A 27,050-nucleotide genomic window follows, 5' to 3' on the forward strand; every position below is an offset into this window, starting at 1 on the left:
GGCCCCCAAAATTGGATGCAATACTCCAGATGTGGCCTCACCAGTGCCGAATAGAGGGGAATAATCATTTCCCTCGATCTGCTGGCAATGCTCCTACTAATGCAGCCCAATATGCCATTAGCTTTCTTAGCAACAAGGGCACACTGCTGACTCAGATCCAGCTTCTCATCCACTGTAATCCCCAGGTCCTTTTCTGCAGAACTGCTGCTTAGCCAGTCGGTTCCTAGCCTATAGCAGTGCATGGGATTCTTCCTTCCTAAGTGCAGGACTCTGCACTTATCCTTGTTGAACCTCATCAGATTTCTTTTGGTCCAGTCCTCCAATTTGTCTAGGTCACTCTGAACCCTATCCCTACCCTCCAGCATATCTACCTCTCCACCCAGCTTAGTGTCATCCGTGAACTTGCTGAGGGTGCAATCCATCCCATGATCCAGATCATTAATGAAGATGTTGAACAAAACCAGCCCCAGGACTGACTTCTGGGCACTCCGCTTGATACTGGCTGCCAACTAGACATGGAGCCGTTGATCACTACCTATTGACCCCGACAGTCTAGCCATATCTGTTTGTTTGTAATTTTTTTCCTGGCCTTTCTCTACTTTTCTCTGTATGGAGGATGAGAATGGGGATTTCTCCAGAATGACTTCTCTTTCACATGTTAGCAATTTAGAGTCAAAGCCAAGGAGTCTTTGCCATCAGGTAGTTACCTAGAAGCTAATATTAGACTTGAGTAACTCTTGTTATCTCATTGTATCTCTCTTGCTCACCTGATCACACAATCTTATTTTTACCCAGAAACTGAGCTGCCTTTCTGAGATTATAATATCATTCATAGATCATAAAAAAGAGAGCTAGAAAGATTCCTAGCAGATTTCACTGTTTGAAATTTTCTTCTGATATCCAGTCAGGATTAAGTTTCGCCTCATTACCTGCCACTCTAAGCAATTCTTTTCCCTCCTTTATGTTTAAACCCTCTGGTTCTTACATCCCACTTAGATATCATTTAGCCAGTCTAGATATTTTAGGCCAAATTAATCCCTACTGTACTCCATTGGAATCAGTATTTAGTTGGATGATAAGTATGCTGCTGCAGCTATTCAGACAGCCATGAAAACAACTAACCAAAGTTAATCAAATTGAAAAGCCTCATTACTGTTGAAAGTGCATGCATTCTGGTTGTTGAATATGATCACTGACATGATTATCTGGCTGATGTAACTGGGAAAATAATACATATTATTAATTATGAGTATTGCATTGGGAGCCTAGCATCAAAGTGTTCAAGAACTCTTACAGCTATGATTAAATAGAAATAACATCCGCTAAAGTTCTGGAAACAGTGAATTCTCCAAGCCAAGAGTGACCTGCACATACTCAAGAAATTGTGCATTAGCTTTCTCTCCAGAGTGGCCAAGGATTTGTGAGGTGTTCACGTTTCTAACTGTTCTAGAAAAACTCTCTTGTGTAAAGAATAAATTGAAAGGCAGTTATGAGCACTCTCATGATTTGTCATGTCAAAAACCTGATTTAGTTGCTATATTAAATTGTTGACACAGTTTTTCCATGGTTTCCAAACCACTTCACTAGCAGACCTATTTATTGATGCTTAACTAATCTGGTTTTTGGTGTAACTGGTAAATAAAGCTGTTCCCTATGTGAATATGATCATAATTTACTCTCTGGTGGATAGTGATGAATCAGTATGCCAAAAAAGAGAAATTCCTTTACCAGTTATGCATTTTTGTCTTCTGATCGGAATGAGGAAATTGCATATGGAGGGTGGAGATCAAGAAGCTAATGGGGAATAAAAATGACCACACAATAAGGTGGTAGATTGCAGTTTGTACTTGAATGCCTGTCCACAAGTTAACTCAGGGTGAAGGGAATTGGAAATATACCTTCTCTGTTACATGCATTTGAAATATACAGTATAATGTTTTACATGCAATATCCATATACTTCAGGTACAAGATCTGAGGGTTGCCTCGCCTGCAACAGTTAGCCGATGTGGAATGGTATACATTGACCCCGAGGAGCTGAAGTGGATCCCATATGTACAGACTTGGATGGCAGGTCTTGCAAATAAAGTAGGTGTCAGAAAAGTTAGTTTTATGTACTGATGTAACACTTCCAAATCTCCCCCTGAAAGAACTTGTTAGCAATAGATATTTAATAAATATCAAGGATTTACACTTTTATTTATTTATTTTAATTAATTAAATAAAATTATTAAGAGGAACATTTTAATAAACCAATAATTATAATTAACTGTAATAAAGTAGGAATCTAAATGTACAAAATATATAAAAATATGCAGAACATGCATCTAAGTGTTTTTCCACTTCATGAAACATTCCAGTTCATTATTTGTCTTCAGTGGAATAAATCATGAGAAGAAGGATTACTCACATGAGTCAGGGTTGCAGGAACACGCCTGTCAGCATAATCCTTCATTTGTATATCTATAATATATAAAAATGTGTTGAGTGTGCATGTATACAAAATGTATCAGTATATTCTGGATGTCAAGGATGCTGTACAGCTTGTTATTATGATGTGTGCTTTGTTTAAAACAATTTTTTGAAAATTGATTCATAAAAATATTGTTTTCATTTTAGTTAAATGAGGAAGCAAAACAGCATTTGTTTGATCTGTTTTGTCGCTATGTTGATGATGGTCTAAAGTTTGTCAATAAAAAATGCTCACAAGCTATTCCACAAGTGGACATCAGTAAAGTTACTACGCTTTGTTGTTTACTGGAGTCTTTGCTGTTTGGAAAAGGAGGCCCTGATCTTAAAATGGTATAAGTATTTAACATACTTGAATATAATACATTCAAGATATGCAGATAACACTTACTTACAATTCTGATATAAAATTTAAATGTGGAATAATCACATTTTATGTTAAATAACTTTTGTTTTGTAGCTTGTGTTGTTTGATTTGAAATCATGAAATCTATTAATGATCTGTACTGACTGATACTCAGAAATGATAGTTTCTTTGTTTAGACGGGAACTGGTACCTTTCTGTTTAGTGGGACGTTAGCTTTTAGACCAATGTTGAAAACTAGTTTTAACTTGAGTAAATTGGAATTTGCATTTAAAAGTACATTTTAAAATAAAATACTATCAAAATACCTCCCTCTCTGTGGCCCTAGCCCCCTGTATCCCCTTCCCCATGCCTGCTGGTCTCCTACCTCAGCTGCATGGAGCTCAGTTTGTAGACTTGTGAAGTGTATTATTCAGAATGACCAGGTGAGCTCATAAATTGAACATTTTTCATTTTTAAACTCTGTGGGCCCTTGGATTGAGAACATGCAGAGCTTACTCTCCATGAGTATTGTTATTACTGAATACTAATTCAGCTTTCATGACAGCAGGGCTTTTTTAAAGACACTGATGTAATTAAAAGTAATTTACAAAATCTATGAACTATCTTTCTTCTTTATAGGACCAATCAAAATTAAAAACCATAGTCTGCCAGACTTTTGTTTTCTGCTATTTATGGTCACTGGGTGGAAATTTAATGGAAAACTACTGGGATGTTTTTGATACATTTGTGAGACAACAGTTTGAGGACAATCCTGAAGCCAAGGTAAAGAAACAAGTTGACTCACGGCATTTATAGTAGCTTCTATACATAGGGAGGTAGGGGGATAATGTAACAAGCAGAGGTAGTAGAAAGGATCTTTCCTTCTTAAACCTAAGTTCTAACCATTTGTGGTCATTAAAGATGCTGTGGTACTTTTTTTTTAAAGACCCAGGTCCTGATTCTTCATTGCTTTGTACTTTGTGTAGTCATTTACACTGATGCAAAGTGAGGACAAAGTGCTACCAAATTAGAAAGGTAGCATTTCACACCTGCTTTGCACTCACACTATACAGGTGTAAATCATGACAGGAGGGGCTAGATTGACAAAGAAATGTAGGCGTGGTGATGTTGGGTGTCACCCTGGTAACTGGGATTCACAAAGCCTGAGTTCGGCACCTAGGCTCCCTATACAATGAATGGGAAGAGAGAGGTGCCTCTCCACGGGATTCACTGAAGCCAGCAAGCTAGGTGGCTCTTTGCCTAAACCAGCCAATGGAAGAGGCCAAGCTGAGATGTGTGTGCTAAACCCCGCCACTTTCTCGGAGATAGGTGCTTATGTCCATGTTGCAGGGAGGTGCCTCACTGTTGGGGATTCTTGGCTACCAACTCTCTTGGCGTGAGGGTCTCTGTGGTTTTTGCAAGAAGCTGGTGGTGAGGGAGAAAAGGAGGGGGAGGATTCTTTCATTGTTTTTCCACAGTGGAGCAGCTTGAACAAGAGAGACTGAGGGAGCCCCATCTCAGAGAATCCAATAGGGTACTCACCTGAAAGTTGGCAGAGCCCCATTCAAATCCCTTCTCCCTTCAGGCAGAATGGGGGTCACACATTCCAGATGAGTACCTAACCTCTGGGCTAAGGGTTATATGGGAGGTCATCCTCCTTCCCACTCCCACCCCCCGCCTTGTGTATGCTTCCTGATAGGAGCCTGATCTGGTAGGTAAAGTCTGAGCACACTTACTGGATTGGGCCATGCAGGCAAATTAGGCAGAGGAACACCAATCTTGCCCTGTTTCTTGCTCTGGGGACTTAGGTGTCTGGATGCCTGGCATGGGGTTGCAGTGCGTATGCTCATAAGAACGGCCACACTGGGTCAGACCAATGGTTCATTGAGCCCAGTATCGTGTCATCGAACAGAGGGAATGAACAGAACAGGTTATCCTAAAGTGATCCATCCCCTGTCGCCCATTCCCAGCTTCTGACAAACAGGGTAGGGACACCATCCCTGCCCATCCTGGCTAATAGCCATTGATGGACCTATCTTCCATGAACTTATCTAGTTCTTTTTTGAACTCTCTTATACTCTTGGCCTTCACAACATCCTCTGGCAAAGAGTTCCTCCGGTTGACTGTGTGTTGTGTGAAGAAATACTTCCTTTTGTTTTTTTTAAACTTGCTACCTATTAATTTCATTTGATGACCCCTAGTTCTTGTGTTTTGAGAAGAAGTAAATAACACTTCCTTATTTACTTTCTCCACACCAGTCATGATTTTATAGACCTCTATCATATCCCCCCTTGGTCATCTCTTTTCCAAGCTGAAAAGTCCAAATCTTATTAATATCTCCTCATACAGAAGCTGTTCCATACCCCTAATAATTTTTGTTGCCCTTTTCTGAACCTTTTCCAATTCCAGTATATCTTTTTTGAGATGGGGTGACCACAGGAACAGAAACATAGGTGCCTAGGGAACTTTTACTGCAAAAATTTAGGTTCTGGAGGGTTCAGGGGCAGCTGAGCAAGGGCTTTGTGAATCCCACTCGGGCCTGATTCTGGCATTTAGTCACTTAAAGTGGCAGCTAGGTGCCTAAGTTCTTTTGTGAATGGAGCCCAAGATGCATGGCTATGGAGAATCATTAATCATGTCCTAAATTCCTCCTGCAGCTTCATTTTTCTTATTTCTGTTTTGTTAGACAGCTTCCCCCTTCCACCCTAGCAGTGGTGACATCCATGATATACAGTGTATTTTTCTGGATCCTGATCTCTCCCCTAATACAAGACACTTGGGGTTGTACCTCTTCTCCAGGATATGCAGGAAGCAATTTAGGGCTTGTCTGTCTGGGGATATTAAGGAAAGTTAAGGCGAATCAACTAAAGATGTGAAGTGAATGTGCATAAATTCAAGTGTGTTAACCTCCAGATGGAGGCTCTTATTCAGGAGTAAAGTGGTTTAGTTTACTCTAACTTAATTCTCCCAACTAAGGCCATTTTGCTTCTGAAAGAGAGCAACCATACAGGAAGAGAGGTTAACATGTTTTAACTTATATGCATTGACTCCACAGCTTTAGTCGATTTGCCTTAACTTTTCTGAATGTCTCTATGTTGACATGCCTATAGACTTCTCCATGAAGTCTCCAGGGTTTGGCCATCCCCCAAGCAATCCCTTTCCAAATAATTTCGAAGCCACTTTGGGGTCATTATTGAGCAGTTCCCTTCTCATTCTGTCCATGGAGGACATTTGAAAACAAACAAAACTCAGGATTTTTCTGGGAATAGGCCTACTGGGCTGGCTCCTTGCCTGTATTTCAACTCTACCCCAAATGGTGGAGCTGGGGAAGCAGGCCAAGCAGATAGTGAGATGGTGCTTCAGCTGTAAGGAGATCTTCTCAGGAGCCACAGAAGAGGAGCTTTGCCAGATTGATACCAGTTCATGGAGCTTTACTCTGCTGAAGGAAGGGGTTCAGAGTGTTGGTGGTTTGCTGGCCTCTCTGCAGCACCCCCATCAGCTGACACTCCTCCACAGATATCTTCACAAAGGTGGGGCAGTCCTCAATGCCAGCGATCCAGCAAGCAAGGCTGCCTTTAATACTTAGAAAAAAGAAAAGGAGGACTTGTGGCACCTTAGAGACTAAAAAATTTATTTGAGCATAAGCTTTTGTGAGCTACAGCTCACTTCATCGGATGCATACAGTGGAAAATACAGTGGGGAGATTTATATACGCCGAGAACATGAAACAATGGGTGTTACCATACACACTGTAATGACAGTGATCAGGTAAGTTGAGCTATTACCAGCAGGAGAGGGGGGGGGAAACCTTTTCTGGTGATAATCAAGGTGGGCCGTTTCCAGCAGTTGACAAGAATGTCTGAGGAACAGCGGGGGGGGGGGAGGTGGGAGTGGTGGAATAAAAATGGGGAAATAGTTTTACTTTGTGTAATGACCCATCCACTCCCAGTCTTTATTCAAGCCTCAGTTAATTGTATCCAGTTTGCAAATTAATTCCAATTCAGCAGTCTCTCGTTGGAGTCTGTTTTTGAAGTTTTTTTGTTGAAGAATTGCAACTTTTAGGTCTGTAATCGAGTGACCAAAGAGATTGAAGTGTTCGCCAACTGGTTTTTGAATGTTATAATTCTGGACGTCTGATTTGTGTCCATATATTCTTTTACGTAGAGACTGTCCAGTTTGGCCAATGTACATGGCAGAGGAGCATTACTGGCACATGATGGCATATATCACATTGGTAGATGCGCAGGTGAATAAGCCTCTGATAGTGTGGCTGATGTGATTAGGCCCTATGATGGTGTCCCCTGAATAGATATGTGGACACAGTTGACAACGGGCTTTGTGGATCCTTGTGGCATGTAGTAGTTTAGATAGTTTAATGTCCTTTTTCTTTTGTAGCGAAGCAAAGTGTGTGTTGTAAATGGCTTGTCTAGTTTTTGTAAAGTCCAGCCATGAGGAAGTTTGTGTGGAAGGTTGGGTGTTTTTTTATGCAAAACTCCCTGAAAAAGCACAAGAACAAATGCACACAGACACACCCCTAGAACCCTGAACAGAGGTATTCTATCTGCTACCCAAGATCCATAAACCTGGAAATCCTGGACGCCCCATAATCTCAGACATTGGCATCCTGACAGCAGGATTGTCTGGCTATGTAGACTCCCTCCTCAGGCACTATGCTACCAGCACTCCCAGCTATCTTCGAGACACCACTGACTTCCTGAGGAAACTACAGTCCATTGGTGATCTTCCTAAAAACACCATCCTAGCCACTATGGATGTAGAAGCCCTCTACACCAACATTCCACACAAAGATGGACTACAAGCCGTCAGGAACAGTATCCCCAATAATGTCACGGCAAACCTGGTGGCTGAATTTTGTGACTTTGTCCTCACCCATAACTATTTCACAGTTGGGGACAATGTATACCTTCAAATCAGTGCACTGCTATGGATACCCGCATGACCCCACAGTATGCCAACATTTTTATGGCTGACTTAGAACAACGCTTCCTCAGCTCTTGTCCCCTAATGCCCCTATTCTATGCTACATTGATGACATCTTCATCATCTGAACCCATGGAAAAGAAGCCCTTGAGGAATTCCACCATGATTTCAACAATTTCCATCCCACCATCAACCTCAGCCTGGACCAGTCCACACAAAAGATCCACTTCCTGGACACTACAGTGCTAATAAGCGATGGTCACATAAACACCACCCTATACTGGAAACCTACTGACCGCTATGCCTACCTACATGCCTCCAGTTTTCATCCAGACCACACCACATGATCCATTGTTTACAGCCAAGCTCTACGATACAATCACATTTGCTCCAACCCCTCAGATAGAGACAAACAGCTACAAGATCTATATCAAGCATTCTAACAACTACAATACACATCTGCTGAAGTGAAGAAATAGATTGACAGAGCCAGAAGAGTACCCAGAAGTTACCTACTACAGGACAGGCCCAACAAAGAAAATAACAGAACACCACTAGCCAACACCTTCAGCCCCCAACTAAAACTTCTCCAACGCATCATCAAGAATCTACCACCTATCCTGAAGGACGACCCATCACTCTCACAGACCTTGGGAGACAGGCCAGTCCTTGCTTACAGATAGCCCCCCAACCTGAAGCAAATACTCACCAGCACACACACCACACAACAGAACCACTAACCCAGGAACCTATCCTTGCAACAAAGCCCGTTGTCAACTGTGTCCACATATCTATTCAGGGGACACCATAATAGGGCCTAATCAGCCACACTATCAGAGGCTCGTTCACTTGCGCATCTACCAATGTGATATATGCCATCATGTGCCAGCAATGCCCCTCTGCCATGTACATTGGCCAAACTGGACAGTCTCTACGTAAAAGAATATATGGACACAAATCAGACGTCCAGAATTATAACATTCAAAAACCAGTTGGCGAACACTTCAATCTCTTTGGTCACTCGATTACAGACCTAAAAGTTGCAATTCTTCAACAAAAAAACTTCAAAAACAGACTCCAACGAGAGACTGCTGAATTGGAATTAATTTGCAAACTGGATACAATTAACTTAGGCTTGAATAAAGACTGGGAGTGGATGGGTCATTACATAAAGTAAAACTTTTTCCCCATGTTTATTTCCTGCCCCCCCCACCCCCGTTGTTCCTCAGACGTTCTTGTCAACTGCTGGAAACGGCCCACCTTGATTATCACCAGAAAAGGTTTTTTCCCCCCTCACTTTCCTGCTGGTAATAGCTCACCTTACCTGATCACTATCATTACAGTGTGTATGGTAACACGCATTGTTTCATGTTCTCTGTGTATATAAATCTCCCCACTGTATTTTCCACCGTATGCATCCGATGAAGTGAGCTGTAGCTCACGAAAGCTTATGCTTAAATAAATTTGTTAGTCTCTAAGGTGCCACAAGTCCTCCTTTTCTTTTTGCGGATACAGACTAACATGGCTGCTACTCTGAAACCTTTAATACTTAGTCATTTGATCAATCAAATACTCTTCAGTTTGGTGCCATTTTTGTATGGAACCAGATGGGAATGGTGCCTGCATGCTATTCATGATAAAATATCACTAAAATATGTAAATATAAGATTCTGCAATCAGTCTGGCAATAACGGAATAGAGAACGGCATGGAAAAGATGGAAATTCAGTTACCGGTTTACTACATGTCACTGGAGAATGCAGAGAAGTAAAGGCATTTGAATTTTAAGATATAATATTTTTATTATTATTATGAAATACTGTTTAGGATTATTTTGTCCTTCTAGCTTCCAACCTCTGGAGATCTGTGGAGTGTTTACATGGATTTTGATAGTAGACGACTGGAACTCTGGGAGAGGATTATACCTACTTTCAAGTACAGCAGTCAAGTGCCATTTTTTGAAATGCTTGTTCCAACCACAGACACTGTGCGTTATGGCTACCTAATGGAAAAGTTGTTAGCCGTCAGACATTCCGTATTGCTCACAGGAATTACTGGGGTCGGCAAGGTAAGAATCCTTTGGATAGCAATAGGGTCACTTGATTAACACTGGAGGGTCACACACTTGGTTGCTTATGTAGGCTGACCTGTACACCCTGCCAGACCCTCACCCCCACTACAGCTGGATACCTCAACTCCCTCCCCCCACCCCCAACTCTGGTCAGAGACCACTGATTTGGATGAAAATTGGAAAATTTTGATGTCCACTTAAATCAAACTTTTCCAGTTTTCAGGTTGTCAGATTATCTTCCAAATCAATAGGGGTCTGACCAGAGTGGGGGTGGGGTGCAAGAGGCCGGGTTGGAGAAAGAGGTCCGGCTGGGTGGTGAGGGTGGGGAGAGGAATCTGTCCTGACTCTCACCCTAATCTTTGAAGTCACTGCCTCACCCCTGTATCCAGAGTGACACTGCTCCTTTCCCACAGGCCTCTGTAAGATCACTACCTGCATCCCTGTCCAGAGTGACTCTGCTCCCATTCTACAGGCCTCTCTGAGGTCACTGCCTGAGCCCTATATCCTGATGGGCCAAATGGTGATTTTAGTGGAAATCAGGCTTTTCACCAAAATCAATAGGGTCTTGCCTGTTGATGCCTAGAATATTCCCTGAAGTTTTAAAATTGATCTGATGTGGTTTTCAAAAGTTGTGGCATTACAGAGAGACAGAGAAAGGGCACCAAGTTGAGTGAAGGGCCTACCTTCACTCAGCCAATCAAAGGAATTACATTTAGTATTAATTAAAACAGGGCTGTTAGGGGAGTGCATTTGGGATGTGGGCAGGGGAACTTCTGAGGGAAAGGGGCAACTGGGATACAGGTTTGGGGATTTCTGAGGGAGGGGGAAAGGAGAGGTGGTTGGGCAGCTGGTTGGTGGGTGGATTCCTAAGATGCAGAAGCTAAACGATTGCTTTACTATCGGTGTTCACCACAGAAGATGTTGGGGAGATACCAAGCCCAGAACTACTCTTTTCCGGTAACACTGACAATGCGCTAATAAAGATTAAGACATCTAAAGAAAAGGGGCTGGAACAAACAGATAAATTTAAAAAGCAAAAAGTCACCTGGTCCAAGGGGTTTTAAGCCAAGAGTTCTGAAGGAATTTAAGAAAAAACTGGCTGAGCAGCTAGCTAAAATATGAAATGTCCTATTAAAATCTGCTGCTGTGCTGGATGATTGGAGGGTAGCGAATGTTGTATCTATATTCTTTAAAAGGTGCTTGGGATGATCCAAGGAACTGCAGACCAGTAACCTTTACTTTTATATCTGGTACATTATTTAAAACAACAATTACAAACAGAATTATGACATTTAGGAAATCATAATATGATAGTATCTAATCAGCAAGGCTTCTGCAAAGGAAAATTGAGCCTCACTGATCTGCTAGAATTCTTCAAAAGTGCCAAAAAACAGTGGATAAAGGAGAACTAATTGACATAATTTATTTGGTCTTTGACAAAGTAAGTCCCACAAAAGAAGTTGCTAAAGAAAATAAGGTTTAAGAGTCAAAGTATTGTCATGTATCAGAAACTTGCTAAGAGACAGAAACCAAAGAGTGGAAATAAATGGGCAATTTTTGTTATAGTAAAGGGTTAACATCAGGATGCTTCAGGGTTCCATATTAGGTCCTATGTTGTTTAATACCTGGTGAAAAGTTAGGTGTCCAACTTTGCAGATGAAGCAGAATTATTTAGACTAGTCAGAACTAGAGAAAACTAAGGAACTTCATGGGACCTGACCCAGCTCAGTGAATAGGCCACATGTTGGCAAATGAAATTCAGTGTTGACAAATGCAAAGTAGTGCTCAGTGGAGGGAATAATTTGAACTACCTTGTGGGCTTCTAAATTAACAAACAGTTTAGGTTAGGGGCCTTGGCATCATTGCATACAGCTCAATGAAGAGCTCTGCTCAGTGTGCAGTAGCAGTCAGAAAAGCAAACACGATGTTAGGATCCACAAGAAGGGAAAATGGAAACTAATAAAAATAAAAACTAGAGGGAAACTTTACCTACAGGCAAGTTATCCTGTAACTGCATACTGCAGCACATACTTTCTCTGAAGCAGCTAGTACTGACCACCATCAGAGATGGGATACTAAACTAGATGGATGATGGAGCCTGGTTTGATCTAGTATGGTGATTCCTTTGTTCCTAAGCAACAGCCAGGAAACAGTGCAGGAAACAGCAATGGCTCCTGTACTCCTATAGCTGGAGGACAGATTTCAGGAGTACTCACTCTGCTCCTATGGAGCTAGAGAGGATCATCAAGGGAGAGGCTGAGAGTGGAAGTAAGATCTGGCCCACTGTTCTACTCATTTGATTAATTTCATTATATTATTTGTTGTAGGACTGTGCAATTTACCAAAGTGATTGCATAATAGAACCATAAAGAGAGAGTGTATATGTGTGTGCGTGCATGCGTGCAACTTTCTGTATAATGCAGTTGTTATTACTTATTTTTTTTGTAATTAAAGTCTGTAGTTGCAAGGGGATTGCTAAACCGAATACAAGAAGAAGCAGGCTATGTTCCTGTTTACCTAAACTTCTCTGCTCAGACATCATCTGCTAGGACACAAGAGATTATCGAATCCAAATTAGAAAAGAAAAGAAGAAATATTTTAGGTAATGATTTTTAATTATCTATTTGCTTATCTTAATTGCAGTAGTATAAAAATTTGTGTCTGGTATTTTAGTTCAAAGTATAATATTTCTGAGGGCTAACTTCCAGGAAAATTTATTGTTAAATTGGAATACAAGAAGTGAAGCTTCATTTCTATTAAATGATGTAGTTCTTGCAGTTTTACACTTGAGGGCAGTATTGAAGTACAAAAGCTTTAAAATCTGTTAACAGCTATTATAATATTGAGTAGTGTGAAAAATTGCCATATACAATGATTTACAAGGGGATTCTTGAATGATATATTTACATTTTCCACGCTAAAAACATCCTTATCTTGAGTTAAGTTTGCTCAAGTATATTTCTTACAACACAATTACTAAAAGTAAAATAAATCAACAACATCCACACACACCTCAGTTCACACCTTTTCCAACCTCAATTCACAATAACTAAACACAATTATAGACTCTTCCACCTCTTCCACTCCACAGCAAATTCCCTTTCAGTTTTAAGATGTAACCACCACAGTGCAAACACCCCCTTCTTTGTAATTATACTCAAATGCACAACCTGAACTCTGACTGCAGATAAATTAAGATACGTATGTTTAGTGCCAACTCTGCAATGTATTATTTGTACATGAACACGAAAAAGTATGTGGTCAGATATCAGGTTGTGTGTTTGAGTGTGATTATGGGAAATATGATGTGTACATTGTGGATTCTTAAACTTAACTAAAATACATGAATATTAAAATTATTTCAGTGTAGAATAGAGTTAGAGGAGTAGGGGATGGAAGGAGGCCAGGGAACTAGGGAGCTGGGCAGAATGTTGGAAGCCATGGAACAGGTCTAGATAGAGAAGTTGGGGTGAGTGTGCAGAAGAGGCTGGGGAGTCAACTAGGAGCACCAGCCTCCCTGCAATAAACAAAAATTCATGGAGCCCATGATCTGTGTGTGACTTTACTAAAAATAACCAGGGGACAGGGCTAGGTAGAGGGGAGGAATGGAATCCCATGGAGAGACGGGGACAGACTGACAGGCTGATCCCCCTGCCATGGCAGGGGGCACAGCCCTGGTTCCAGCGGCCTCAGCGTGGGGCAGAGCCATTGGAGGTGCACATCCCCCACTCTGGAGCTGACCTCAGCTGCAGGACAGGGGTGCGCAGCCCCAGCTGCAGCAGGGGGGAGGGGGGTGTATGGTTCTGGGACGCATGGCCCCTGCTGCAGCCCCTGGCGGAAGCCACAGGACTGAGGCTTGAAGGGGCGGCGCAGCCCCAGGGTGGGGGGGGCCATAGCCCCCACTCTGGAGCTGGCCACAGCTGCAGGACGGGTGCGCAGCCATGGCCACAGCCGGTGGGGAGGACTGTGCAAGGCCCTGGGAAGCTGCGAGGGAGGCACATGGCTCCTGTTGCAGCCCAGGCCACGGGGCAGGGGCTGCAGGGTCCTGGTTCGAGCCCCAGTTGCAGGGCAGGGATGCACAGTGCTGCCTCCAGCCCTGGCTTCAATCCCTGACAGCCAAAGAAGACAGAGAGGTCCAGTAAAGTCACAGAATCTGAGACTGCCATGACCTCTGTGACTAAATTGTAATGATAATCCTTGGCTGTTGGAATGTCTGTCTGATAGATTCCCCCCAGCTAACTGCAAAAGGTTTTTCAGAGAGATGAGCTGGCTCCCTAGTGGAGCTGCAGGTTCTACTTCTCAAGCAACTTTCTTGGTAGTTCTCTCCCTTTCCCTACCCCCATGATGTTCATTTATGTGTAATATGGGTTAAGACATGGTGGCAGTAGACAAGGAGGGTGGGAGTCATGTAGCCAATGCTGTCTCAAAAGCAGAGCTTGTAGCTCCACTACAAAGGCAGATTCTCTGTCTGGCCAGTTTCCTGTGGATCACCAGACTGTAGACCTGGTCTAATGGATCTAGTTTGGTATGTCAGCCTGTGACTTCCAGTGTGGAATGTTTTCAAGTTCAAGACAGTGTAGGGCATGGATGGCACAGTGGCATCTAGGGTGAGGAGCTACCAAGGGATGAAGCCTTGGAACCAGAGAAAACACGGCAGAGAGATGTGGAGGCAATGTGTGGAAAAATAAATCCTCCATGGAGATGCAATGCTTCATTGGTCTTCATGGCAAAATATTAAACAGGTTTGTGATGAAGAAGCCCAATAACTGTGTTTTGAGTTTTCCCAATAAATTACCCTGTGTTGGGCTTTTTTGTAGGCTGAAGTCCTGTTCGAAATTTGGTATTTTTGATATTGCTACATTAGGGATCCCCAAAAATCATTAAGGTCTCTGGAAAAATTACCAACAGGAGTGATTTAATGTCTTGCAAAGTTCTACAAAGAAGGCTTTAAAGAGTGTGACAAGTACGTAGAAAAATGAAAATGTGTTCTCCTTCTTGAAATAGACCATGTTTAAAAATGATTTCTGTGCACAGTTTAAGAATTGCACAAAACAATTCAAGTGGGAAACTCAATGCAATCTTAACTGTGGAGCTGCTAAGGCACCTCCATAATGTCTTCTCAGCATTTTGGAGCAAGCCTCCCAGCCCAGATCGACAGACTTGGGCTGGTGGGGCTCAAGCTAGTGCTTTAAAAGTAGCTGTGGAGTTGGCACTTTGAAGTTGTGGCTGCTACAGCTGTGCTGCCATAGTACTTACTGAAGACTCAACTTATGCCAATGGGAGAGCTTCTCTCATTGGCAAAGGTATTCCACCTCAGAGAGAGGCGGTAGCTGTGTCGAGGGGAGAAGCCCTTCCAGCAACATAGCCCTGTCTGTCAACACCATGCATAGGTCAGTATACACATAGATCAGTATAACTAAGTCAGGGATGTGAGTGACATAGTTACACTGCCATAAATTTGTAGTGTAGACCAGGGCTCAGTGTAAATAGCCTAAGGCTTTATTTTTTGTACCTGGAATTTTTATTTCATAAATGGAAATTACCAGCACTGATTTGTCTGCCTTTTATATTTTTATTTCTTAGGAGCACCAGGAAAAAAAAGAGTTGTTATGTTTGTGGATGATCTAAACATGCCTAAATTGGATCGGTATGGTTCTCAGCCTCCAATTGAGCTACTTCGGCAGTACCAAGATTTTGGAGGATTCTATGACAGAGAGAAACTATTTTGGAAAGAAATACAGGTCATCCCAGCTTTTAGATTATCTAACTATCCTGTGAATTTAATAAAGTTAATTGTATTCTTTGTGTATGGTTAATATGCTCTAACTCTGCATTGCTTCTAAACATCACTTGGATTTTTTTAAATGTACCTTTGTATTCACACTCCAAAGCTTTGTGTGAGCTTTGTGTGTGTGTGAGATCCTCCAGAACACTTCCATTTTCATCCCTCTGCACTGCCTACCCTTTAGCCCCATTTAGCTTTGACACCCCTTCTGTTCAAGGAGGACACATTTCCCTCTGAAGCCTGTTATCGCTGCTCCTTTAGGCAATAACATGAGAACAGTGTGAAGTACATGCTGACCCTGTAGCTTTCAAGCTTCTATCAGTCCAGGGAATGAGGGTCTGAGATTTTCTTCTAACAATCCTTGAAGGTGTTGGCGTAGATGTCAGTTTCTGGATTTAGTCCCTCTCTCTGAATAATGACACTGATATTAGCCAGTAAGTCTTTCTTCTTTCCTCCCTTGCAAAATAGCGTACGTTCCTCTGCCTTCAGCCACAAGCCAAGAATTTGATGAGAGAGAATTCCATTCCTCAGCTGCCAGAAGTTGACGGTTGGACCTAGGGTTGTTTTTGCAATTGTGGCTAAGTCTTTTGATATGCCTAAACTCCAAATAAACTGAAGAAGGGATTGTCAAAAAGCAGTATTAAAACAGATGTTATTTTAACTTTTTGTTTCAAACACTATTTTCAAAAGATGAAGAGGCAGATTGCTGAGCTGAGAAGGTACTAAGGAGTCTGCAGCTTCCTGATTCTAGGGCCTTGTCTATAATGGCTGTGGTTCAGGTATAGAGTGAAGTAGTCTCAGGGCTGCTGTACTGTATTCTGATTGGCTTTTGCCTCAAGGGACTGTCCACCATAGAAGTGCTCTATGGCCATACCTCCTATACCTGGAATGTCCCTACATGGTGTGTAGTATAGAACTGGCTAGACTGGCTCTACACTTCCTGGATTCCCCCCAAGACACAGAGGATCCTTGGCTGTCAGGGCAGGTATTTAGCACCTTACTGATGCTTCAGCAGTGCAAAGGGTACATATCATAGGCTATAGGAACATGTTATAAGTAGAGCTGTGCAAAGCACAACTGTTTTGATTTGCACAGTGCTTGGCAAATCTTATCAGCAAATTTAGTTTGCAAGGATTTTCTCCTGATGTTCGCAAAAAGAAAAGGAATACCCGTGGCACCTTAGAGACTAACAAATTTATTAGAGTATAAGCTTTCGTGAGCTACAGCTCACTTATTTGTTAGTCTCCTGATGTTGTATGTTTTCCTGTGTTACGGGAGCAGAGATCAAGTTGTATGGGCGACCTTAATCTTAACTGCCTTTTGAATGCTTTCACTTTGTAAGTTTAATGATTTATTTTTCTGTTTTGGAATATAATATACTATACTCTTCTGTAGAGCATTTTATTCAAAGATCTCATAGCATTTTACAAGTGAAATGAATTAATTAAGCCTCACAATACATCTGTTGATAAATACTGTTATTGCCACTTTTGACAAGGAAAACAGGAACTCAGAGGTTGTGATTTCCCTCTTGCTCCACAGTGAGTTAAGGGCAAGGCTGGAATTAAAATGTAGAAGTCCTGATTTCCAGCTGTCCACCTTAACCATAAAACTATGTTATATGTCTAATGAAGGAGTGAAGTTTGAAATTCATTTTGAGAAAGGGAGAACCTTATAATTCTTCAAGTGACTAATCAGGCATCTCTGTTGTTCTCCCCTCCTCATCTCTTGTTTGTCTCTACCTGTGCAGCTACCCGCTTGTAGAGTTCTACTCTTAGTTTAGTAACTGAGTTGTCATTTGAAACCCAGTGTTTGTGCAGATTATCAAAGCATTTCAGAGCAAAGATTGTACTGTTAAGAAAAATCAGCCAAGACTTTTATGCCATTTTTGACCAGTATATAGACTGAAGTCAAGTGTACAGTTTGATGATTGACTGAGTTCCTTCTGATGTCCCAGTCCTAGCACCCAACCTATGTACTGTTCATAGGAGAAGGTTAGGTTGCACAGAGTGATTTTGAAATTGGGCAACCTCTTACTATCATTCAGAAAGAAATTTTTCCTTTCTTCTCACAATGTGTAGCTCCCACCAAAGGATTTCAAGTTTAAGCTGTAGTAATGTGGTAGATGTACATACTATATAGGGGTAAACGATGGTATTTAGCCACAAGGCCCCTCCCCATGTTGAATAGTGTTCCCAGGTGTCCGGTTTTCAACCAGAATGCCTGGTCAAAAAGGGACCCTGGTGTCTCCGGTCAGCACTGCTGTTAAAAGTCTGGTTGGCAGTGCAGTGGGGCTAAGGCAGGCTCCTTGGAGCTCTCGGAAGCAGTGACATGTCCTGCCTCCGACGCCGAGGCATAGGGACAGCCAGGGGGCTCCGTGTGCTGCCCAAGCACCAGCTCCGTAGCTTCCATTGTTCGGGAACTGTGGCCAATGGGAGCTGTGGAGATGGTGCCTGTGGACAGGGCAGTGTGCAGAGCTGCCTGGCCATGCCTCCACGTAGGAGCTGGAGGGGGGGACATGCTGCTGCTTCCGGGAGCTGCCTGAGGTAAGTGCTGCCAGGAGCCTGCATCCCAACCCGCTCCGACGCCCCATCCCCTTGCCCCAGCCCTGATACCCCCTTAGTCCCAGCCTGGAGCCCCCTCCCACATCCCAAACCCCTCATCCCCAGCCCCACCACAGAGCCCACACCTCCAGCTTGAGCACTCACCACCCCATGCTCCAGCGCCTTTTCCCAGCCCTGATCCCCTTCCTGCCCTCCGAACCCCTCAGTCCCAGTCCAGAGCCCCCTCCTGCACCCCAAATCCATCATCCCCAGTCCCAAACCAGAGCCTGCACCCCCAGCTGGAGCCCTCACCCCCCCTGCACTTCAACTCCTTGCCCCAGCCCAGAGCCCCGTTCCACATCCTGAACCCCTCATTTCTGGCTCCATCCTGGAACCCACATTCCCAGCCCAGAGCCCATATCCCCTCCCACACCCCAATCCCCTGCCTCAGCCTGGAACCCCCTCCCAGACTCCAAACCCTTCAGCCTCACCTCCGAGCCTGGAGCCCCCTCATGCACCGCAAACCCCTCATCCCCGCCCCACCCCAGAGCCAGCAACGTGCCCCCACCACATCCCACCCACTGCCTCAGCCCGGAGCCCCCTCCTTCACCCTGAACTCCTCATATCTGGCCCCACACCCCCAGCCGGAGCCCTCCCCTCCACCCGACTCCTACCCTAACCCCCTCCCTTTGAGCCAGCCTGGAGAAAATGAGCAAGTGAGTGAGAGTGGGGACAGCGAGTAACCGAGGGAGAGGGGGATGGAGTGAGTCGGGGGTGAGGACTCGAAGAAGGGGCAGGACCTTGGAGGAGGGATGGGGCAGGGCAAGGGTGTTTGGTTTTGTGCAAGTAGAAAGTTGACAACCATAGTTAAGTTAGTGTGGATCTGTGACACCGTGAGGGAGCATCAGGAAATATTCTGCCACAGAATGCCTCCCAAAGCTCTTTGGATATGCTGTGGGGAGCATGGTCTACTGTAGCCTTTAAGTGGCTCCAGCATACCTCACTTTGCTGCCAGCCATAGCTCTGTCTACTCTCCAGCCTTCTCCACCCCTTTTTCAGCTCATTGCTCCCAGGAGAGCAACACAGTAGCAACCCCTGTGCTCTCCTGAGTGAAGGAGCTGCAATTTTGCATGGGCCTCATATGGGCCATGCTACAGGAAGGGAGGTTCCTTATTTTCCCCTGCCCTGTGACTGTGTGGTCAGTTGGGGGCAATCAAAATGTAGCTCACAGTGAGAACGCTATAGGATGGGGGACTCCACTACTCTAGTTAATGTCTCTCTTATATGTGACTGTGTGAGACAAAATATGGGGACTGGGAAGAGTAGGGAAAGAGGAGTAATGAGTTGACCAGCCCTGACCATGTCTCTTCTGGGACATGCTATTGTGTTTGAAGGATGTGTTTCATAAATGAATTATTTTGAATACCAGTTTAAAAAAAGGGGGGGATGGGGGAAAATCACATTTGCTTTACCAGTAGCTTGCTAAAGATATGGGTACTAAATGTATAAGTAACAGTGTTTGCATAATTAAACAAATTACTGCGTATTCTGTTTGGTGCAAATTGTGCCTGAATTTCCCCTCTGTAGGATGTAACAATTGCATCAGCTTGTGCACCCCCAGGCGGTGGTCGTAATCCAGTAACTCCGCGTTTCATAAGACACTTTGCCATGTTGTGCCTTCCAACACCCTCGGAGCACAGCCTTAAACAAATTTTTCAGGTCAGTAGCAACTTCTGTATGGCCCTAAGGAATCGAAAACATATTCATCTGTGTACTGTCATACTGCAATGTGGTCCTATAGTTAAGAGTTTAGGAATATGTGTCACATTGGAACTTTTGCAAATTCTTAAGGTGAATTGAAATTTGATTTTGGAGACTGAGGCTAGATGCACAAAGAGCCTGATCCAAAGCCCTTTGAAGTCAAGAGTCATCTTTCCACTGGCTTCAGTAGACTTTGGATCAAGCCCATAGAGCCAGGAAGAAGCATATATTTAAAAGTATTAGTCATTAACCTTCTAAGGTATTTTTATTTCAGTTGTGTTCAGTGTCTTTTTCTTTATTTAAATATAACCTTAAATATTTCCTTCTTCTCTCCAGTTTCTATAAACATTTTACTTTAATTGGCTAAAAATTGTCTAACATTTGTGCATTATTCAATAGCTGCCATGCATAATTGAACATAAGGATGGATAAATATTGATATTTATTATAGTACCATGCTTCTAGGTTATTGGGAACACTCTCATAACTTAATATTTTTTTAGGAGTTTTCCTTTTTATGGGTCCAATCCTGCCACCTCTGTGCCCAAGGACAGTGGGTCTCTATGTATTCACTGGTTTCCAGTAATTCAGTCAACAGCTTTTTGACAAACAAGTGTCACTTCTCTGTTTATTTTGATAGATCAGATGTTTTTCCTTATATGTTTTTTCATGTACTTGAAGTTTGTTTTTTTGATTCACCAAAATATTTTCTTAAAAGTCACATTTGTTTGGGGTGGTTGATTTAGTTTTCCCTCAGTGCACTTCTTTTTTTATCCTCCACACTTGTTTTAACCCATCACTCAATATCCTATTTTGCATCTCTGTCCTCTGGCCAAAGAGATCCTTGGGCCAGCTTCCAAGCTGTGCCTCATAAAAGGACTCTGCAGGTGCAGTAAGAGTCGCTTTCAGCTGCCCTTGCTTCTCCCTAATTCCGGTCTGTTCTTGGGTTTGGCATGGACACCAGCATAAATTAGCATTGTACCTGGGACTGCTCCAATTTATCGCACCCTTGTGTGGCTCCAGTATGCTACCCTGCAGCCCGGAAGAGCCATAGTGCAAAGCACTCTAGCTACTCCTCTTGGCACCCCAACTAAGCCCACAATACTTGATTGACGGCCTCTGGGTGCGCTGCACTTTTGTAAATTCAGCCACTTATTAAGGTGTCTAAACATGGATTTAGGAGTCTAATTTTTGGTTACCCATTGTTTAAAGTCTTGATCAAATTAATATAGTATCTTAACTTTTCAAATTAAATACCTTGAAATTATTACAGGTTGGAATCACAGCTCATTTCAATAAAAACCAAACTTTTCAGCATTTTATGACTGCAAAGAAAATGAAAATGTCCCTTATGTTTAGTTCTAAAGTGTCTCTTATGTTTTGTGTTGTTGTTCTGGATATAGGCAATCTTAAAGGGCTTTTTGGCTGAATTCTCTCCAGCAGTAAAGCAGACTGCAACAAATATAGTGGATGCTGCTGTTGAAATATATCAAAGAATGAGCATTGATCTTCTCCCAACACCTGCAAAAGCCCATTATGTATTTAATTTACGTGATTTGTCAAAGTGTGTGCAAGGTAAAACGTGTTTGGTTTTGACATGGTATTTTTTCTAGTTTCTCTAGTGTATTTTCAGGTGTCTGTGGTCTTTCTGTCCAGTGAGGAGATTCTAAGCAGTTCACATTCTCTATTTCAGTATTATATCTTCTGAAATTTGTTATTTATTAGAGCAAAGGATATAATTTGCAATGAATAATTTCTTTGTTCAGTCTTTTTTTTCTGCTTGCAATATATCTAAGAGGAGATCATGATTTCTTCCAATTTCTACATTATGTAGAAAGAGGCAAACCTTGCCCTTGTTCAAAAGGTAGGAGAAATTACTCAGGAGCGGTGTAAGTGCCCACAAAGCCTAACTGATTTGATTCTAAGAAAGGTGGCTGAATGAGTGTATGAACTGGGTAAGTTCAGACTGCGTATTTTGCATCCACTAGCCCTAAGCAAAATATGCTCGTCTGCTGTTGGTGAAAGTGGGAGAAAGGGTCCCTGAGTCATTGTAAGTTAGAATAGTTCCTCCTCCTTATGCCCTAAGATACACAACAGCGAATGGAAAGTCCTTGTAAAACGCTCACCAGTGTATTACATAAAAACTCCTGCTGTTGGTGCTACAATGGTACAGTGGGAGATCATCCTAAAAGGTCTGTCCCCAGTGATGATGGCACAGACATCCACTTTACCTTATTTTCCTTTGAGAGAGGAGACTGTTTGGGGAACTCATAGAGTCAGTTCTGTCTCCTCATAGGAAGGCTAACGTGATTCCTAACTCAGCCGCTACCTCTTTCGTATGGCAGTGTTTTAACCAGACAGTCTACAAGGAAATGACAATAAGCCTCACGATGTCTCTTGCTATCAGGCTGAAGCTGCATATGCCTTATAACATTTGCACAACTTTAAAATTAAGTTATGCGTGCTTGTCTTCTGAGCCATGTCCCCAACCTGCCTCAGTTGAGCAAGCCCCGATTTTAGGCAAGCACATGCTTTGTTTGTGCCTAAACACATTTCTCACCGTTATGTGCACCGCCGCCTCCTGTTTGTTCACTTTCTTGTTTACATGCACATCTGTACTTGCACTTCTCAAGTCTTCAAACATTTACTCCTTCACATGCAGACTTTGATGATGGTGTGTGCATCTGGTGGCTGCTTAGAGAAGATAAATAGTGTTCTCATTTCCCTATTTGTTTCTGCCCTCCCTTTGCTTTTTCATGTAGTTGTGTTTCTGTGTTTTATTTCCCCCATAGTTGATTGTGCTGTCTCTAAAGATAAAGAGTAGAAAATGAAACAGCTCAGAGGAAGGCACCAACAACTGTGTCAAGGTTCCTTCCCCATTCTGAACTCTAGGGTTCAGATGTGGAGACCCGCAGGAAAGACCCCCTAAGATTATTTCTACCAGCTTAGGTTAAAACTTCCCCAAGGCACAGATTTCTTTCTTGCCTTGGGAACCAGCTTAGGTTAAAAATCTGGTATGCTGCCACCACCAAGCAATTTAAACTAAGAACAGGGAAAGAGCCTACTTGGAGACGTCTTCCCCCACAATATCCCCCCCAAGCCGTACACCCCCTTTCCTGGGGAAGGCTTGATAAAAATCCTCACCAGTTGGTACAGGTGAACACAGACCCAAACCTTTGGATCTTAAGAGCAATGAAAAATCAATCAGGTTCTTAAAAGAAGAATTTTATTTAAAGAAAAGGTAAAAGAAACACCTCTGTAAAATCAGGATGGTAAATACCTTACAGGGTAATCAGATTCAAAACATAGAGAATCCCTCTAGGCAAAACTTTAAGTTACAAAAAGACACAAAAACAGGAATATACATTCCCTCCAGCACAGCGAATTTACAAGCCCAAAAACAAAGAAAACCTAATGCATTTTCTAGCTAGATTACTTACTAACTTTGCAGGAGTTGGAGAGCTTGTATCCTTGATCTGTTCCTGGCAAAGGTATCACACAGACAGACAGACAAAAGCCTTCTTCCCCCCTCCCCAGATTTGAAAGTATCTTGTCCCCTCATTGGTCATTTTGGGTCAGGTGCCAGCCAGGTTAGCTGAGCTCCTTAACCCTTTACAGGTAACAGGATGTTGCCTCCGGCCAGGAGGGATTTTATAGCACTGTATACAGAAAGGTGGTTACCCTTCCCTTTATATTTATGACAGACTGCAAGAAATATGTTTGGATTTACACACTGCACAAGAGATTGTGAGGACTAGGATTATTCTAAATGAGAAAAGTTAGAGGAAGTTTAATAGACTGTTCACAATTATGAAAGACATAATAAAAGAGGAGTTGCTCTTCCTTTGTTACCTGTCCCAAAATAAAAAAAAAGAGTGGACATTTAAAGTCCCTAAAGAAATTGAAGGGTAATAAAACTCATAAGACTTAATTCAGCATATGGCCAACCTGTGAAGTTCATCGTTGTAGGACTTCTTCACTTCGGGTAGACTGCTATGGCAGGACGGTTTTATTACTTATTAGGTTATCAAAGCTAACCGAATAAGATTATCAAATCTTATGCTTCAAGGCATAAAATGGTTGATTGCTAGAGTCAAGAAGGAATTTTTTCCCTCAATGTATGATACTACACAATGGGCTTGGTGTATTTTTAAGGGGAAGTCTTAGTCTTCCTCTAAGCATCTGACACTTGTCAATACTGGAGGCAAAATACTCAATTAGATGTCTGATCCATAAAACCAATTTTATGTTCCTAGTATTTTAATCTCTGTTTGTTTCACGTCAGTGCTTGTGTGCAATATATATTCTTATAAATATTATAAGAACATTATAAATAGTTTTATGATGTTTTGTGAGAGATAGATGATGTTGGTAGATAGTGTATATGTACAATGTTATTAGAATTAATAACAATCATAATAAATTCAATATGCCCTCCACTTTTACTCTGCTGATCTCTCCTATATAGGCCATATCCTCTATTAACTTCCCAGTCGTGATTTTTTTGCCACCATCTCTGTAAAGCTAGTCAGCTCTTAGCTCTGTTTCTGTATACATAATAATAGGAGCTTGATTGCTTCATTCCTGTTCTTGTACTTTTGCTGTATTTACATAGAGATATCTTGCAATTTAATTACCTCCTTCTTTCCTTCCTGCCACAACCACCTCATCTTGTGTAAACATTCTCTCCAGATGTTCATGTGTACTTCAATTTTCAGTGTAACACGCCCCTTTTCTTCAATATGTTTCTTTCTAATTAGCATCTGATCCTGTTGAGGTCCCCAGCTGCCGCTAAGGCCTTTGCAACTGATCCAGGAAATTCTCTTCACAATCATAAATTATCTTTCCAGTGTTTTTAAATTGTTTGTTTCAACAGTGTTTAGAAAGTGAAGATCAGAATTTGTTATGTTAGTGAAAGTGTTATTCGTGTACTGTACACACAGGCATTCTCCAATGTGATCCTGGGGCAGTCAGAGACCAAACGCAGATCTTCAGACTCTTTTGCCATGAGTGTCAGAGAGTATTCCATGACCGCCTCATCAACAGTGAAGATAAACAGTATTTTCATTCTATGTTATCTGAAATGGCCAGTAAGGAAATCAATTTACTCCATTTGTATTACATTAGACATGTAAATATATGTTACACAAACCTATCTAATCTAGAATTTTAATTTGTAGGCAAACATTTTGCAGTCCCAGTTGACCCAGATTACTTTGTAAGAAAACCAATCATCTTTGGGGACTTCCTTAAAGTGAGTTTATCAGAAGCCTAAATTTTCATAGAATACTGTTTACTTTCTGTTTGCTGAGTTTGTTTAATGTAACTGCAAGGTTTATAAAGTGTAGAGGCAAAATATAAACACTATGCTTTCAGCATAAACTAATCCTAAATTCTATGGGCTTGATTCACTGACGCAATAAGCAGGAACATCTCCATGGAAGTGAATAGCATTTTGCCTGTTATACCAAAAGTGACTATGGCCCTTTATGTTATATTTAGAAGAGAAGTAGTCCTTTTGCATCTTGATAAAATGTCTGCATTAGCAAAAATGAGATTTCACACAGTTCTTCTGACTGCAGACCACTTTTCAGGGAACTAGCATACTAAAACTAAGCTGCATACAGATAGTCTGAGAACTGGCCCCCCTATATTAGGAAGAGGTGAATAGCCTGCTGCCTAAAAGTCAGACATAGTAGCTAATGTACTTTCACTGGAGGAAGTTGTTAATGTTTTCACAGCCTCTGTTACTAGTGACCAAAGAGAATCATTCAAACTGAGGAATGGCAAAATTAAGTGATCCTAATTGTAAAATAGGTGGCTGAAATAAGTCTGGTTCTCCTTCATAAAGTTGCTTCACCCCCCAAGATACGTGGGGACAAGAGGAAGTGATTTCACCAGGTACTTTCCATTACAGAGTGCACTAAGAAATGGCGATAAGGGATAGCAAATAGTCTTTCGAAACAATATGGTATTCCAGGGACAGAAGTAGATTCCAGGTAGATATTTAATCTTTGGATCCTTATGGGAATGGATAGGAAAGGAATCCATCAGTGGTACAATTTATGACTCATGGCAAGGACAAGCTAAATCTTTAAAGGATATTTTTAAAAAGCTAGAGGCAGGTATAAGTATGCAAGTAAGAGTCAGGCTAGGGATAACAAGGTTAATTCAATCAGGGAGCATGAGACCCTCTTCTAACAGTTGAGGTGTGAACACCTCCGTTGGTGTTCACATCTCAACTGCTAGAATAGGGCTTCATCCTCCCTGATTGAACTAACCTCGTTATCCCTAGCCTTATTCTTGCTTGCAAATTTATACCTGCCTCTGGAAATTTCCACTACATGCATCCGACGAAGTGGGTATTCACCCACAAAAGCTTATGCTCCAATACATCTGTTAGTCTATAAGATGCCACAGAACTCTCTGCCACTTTTACAGATCCAGACTACACGGCTACCCTTCTGATATTTAAAAAAACTAGTGGCATTTAACAAAGATTATACTAGGAAAGGATTTAAGTTCCACCATAAGCACTCAACTAGATAGATCAGATAGCAAATTGGGGGCAGTTTAAGGGACAAATGTGCATATTAGCAAATATATCCAAGACAAAGACCTCAGGGACCTGCGGAGAGAAATTATTTCTCTCACAGAGTTTACATGTTCAATTTTCATTCTTTTTCTCTCTATGCAAGGACAGCTTTTAAATTACTTTGACTCACTTCTGCAAGCAGTAACTGCTGCCTTGTGAGGAAATCTTTTGCAATTAGCCCCAGCTGAGATCTCATTATGACATTTACTGGGTAGGGAAGGATTCATGTGGAATGCAGGTTACAACTGAGTAAAAGAGGCTAGTAAGTGAGAGAAAAACACAACAGCTGAATTCTTTGAACTAAACGCTAGGGATGATTTGGTAAAAAAATGAGGCCTGGAGCATAGCTAAAGGTGTGATTAGAGGTCAGTTCCAAACTTTAGTCACAGGTATGAAAGAAGTGGAGAAGTGAGACTGCTCTTAACAGATTGCAAAGCTAAAATGAAAATGGATTTAATCCCTGAATTGTTTTTCTTAATTTCCCCAGTGAACACATTGAAGTCAATGGGAACCGCTGGGAGTTCAGTACTTAGGGTGTCAT

At 42.1% G+C, this 27,050-nt stretch overlaps 1 protein-coding gene across 1 annotated transcript in view; it reads left to right on the forward strand.

Moving 5' to 3' along the window:
- DNAH6 (dynein axonemal heavy chain 6) overlaps positions 1–27,050 on the forward strand; it is a 190,118-nt gene that overhangs the window by 61,167 nt on the left and 101,901 nt on the right. The window contains exons 35-44 of the mRNA XM_043514942.1: positions 1,965–2,087; positions 2,619–2,801; positions 3,454–3,597; positions 9,601–9,822; positions 12,280–12,427; positions 15,409–15,566; positions 19,741–19,872; positions 21,318–21,489; positions 24,858–25,004; positions 25,095–25,168. Coding sequence (XP_043370877.1) covers positions 1,965–2,087; positions 2,619–2,801; positions 3,454–3,597; positions 9,601–9,822; positions 12,280–12,427; positions 15,409–15,566; positions 19,741–19,872; positions 21,318–21,489; positions 24,858–25,004; positions 25,095–25,168 — 1,503 coding nt within the window. The remainder of the gene's footprint in view (positions 1–1,964; positions 2,088–2,618; positions 2,802–3,453; positions 3,598–9,600; positions 9,823–12,279; positions 12,428–15,408; positions 15,567–19,740; positions 19,873–21,317; positions 21,490–24,857; positions 25,005–25,094; positions 25,169–27,050) is intronic.

The sequence above is a fragment of the Dermochelys coriacea genome, chromosome 5 (assembly GCF_009764565.3).
Source record: "Dermochelys coriacea isolate rDerCor1 chromosome 5, rDerCor1.pri.v4, whole genome shotgun sequence".
Taxonomy (NCBI): Eukaryota; Metazoa; Chordata; order Testudines; family Dermochelyidae; genus Dermochelys; species Dermochelys coriacea.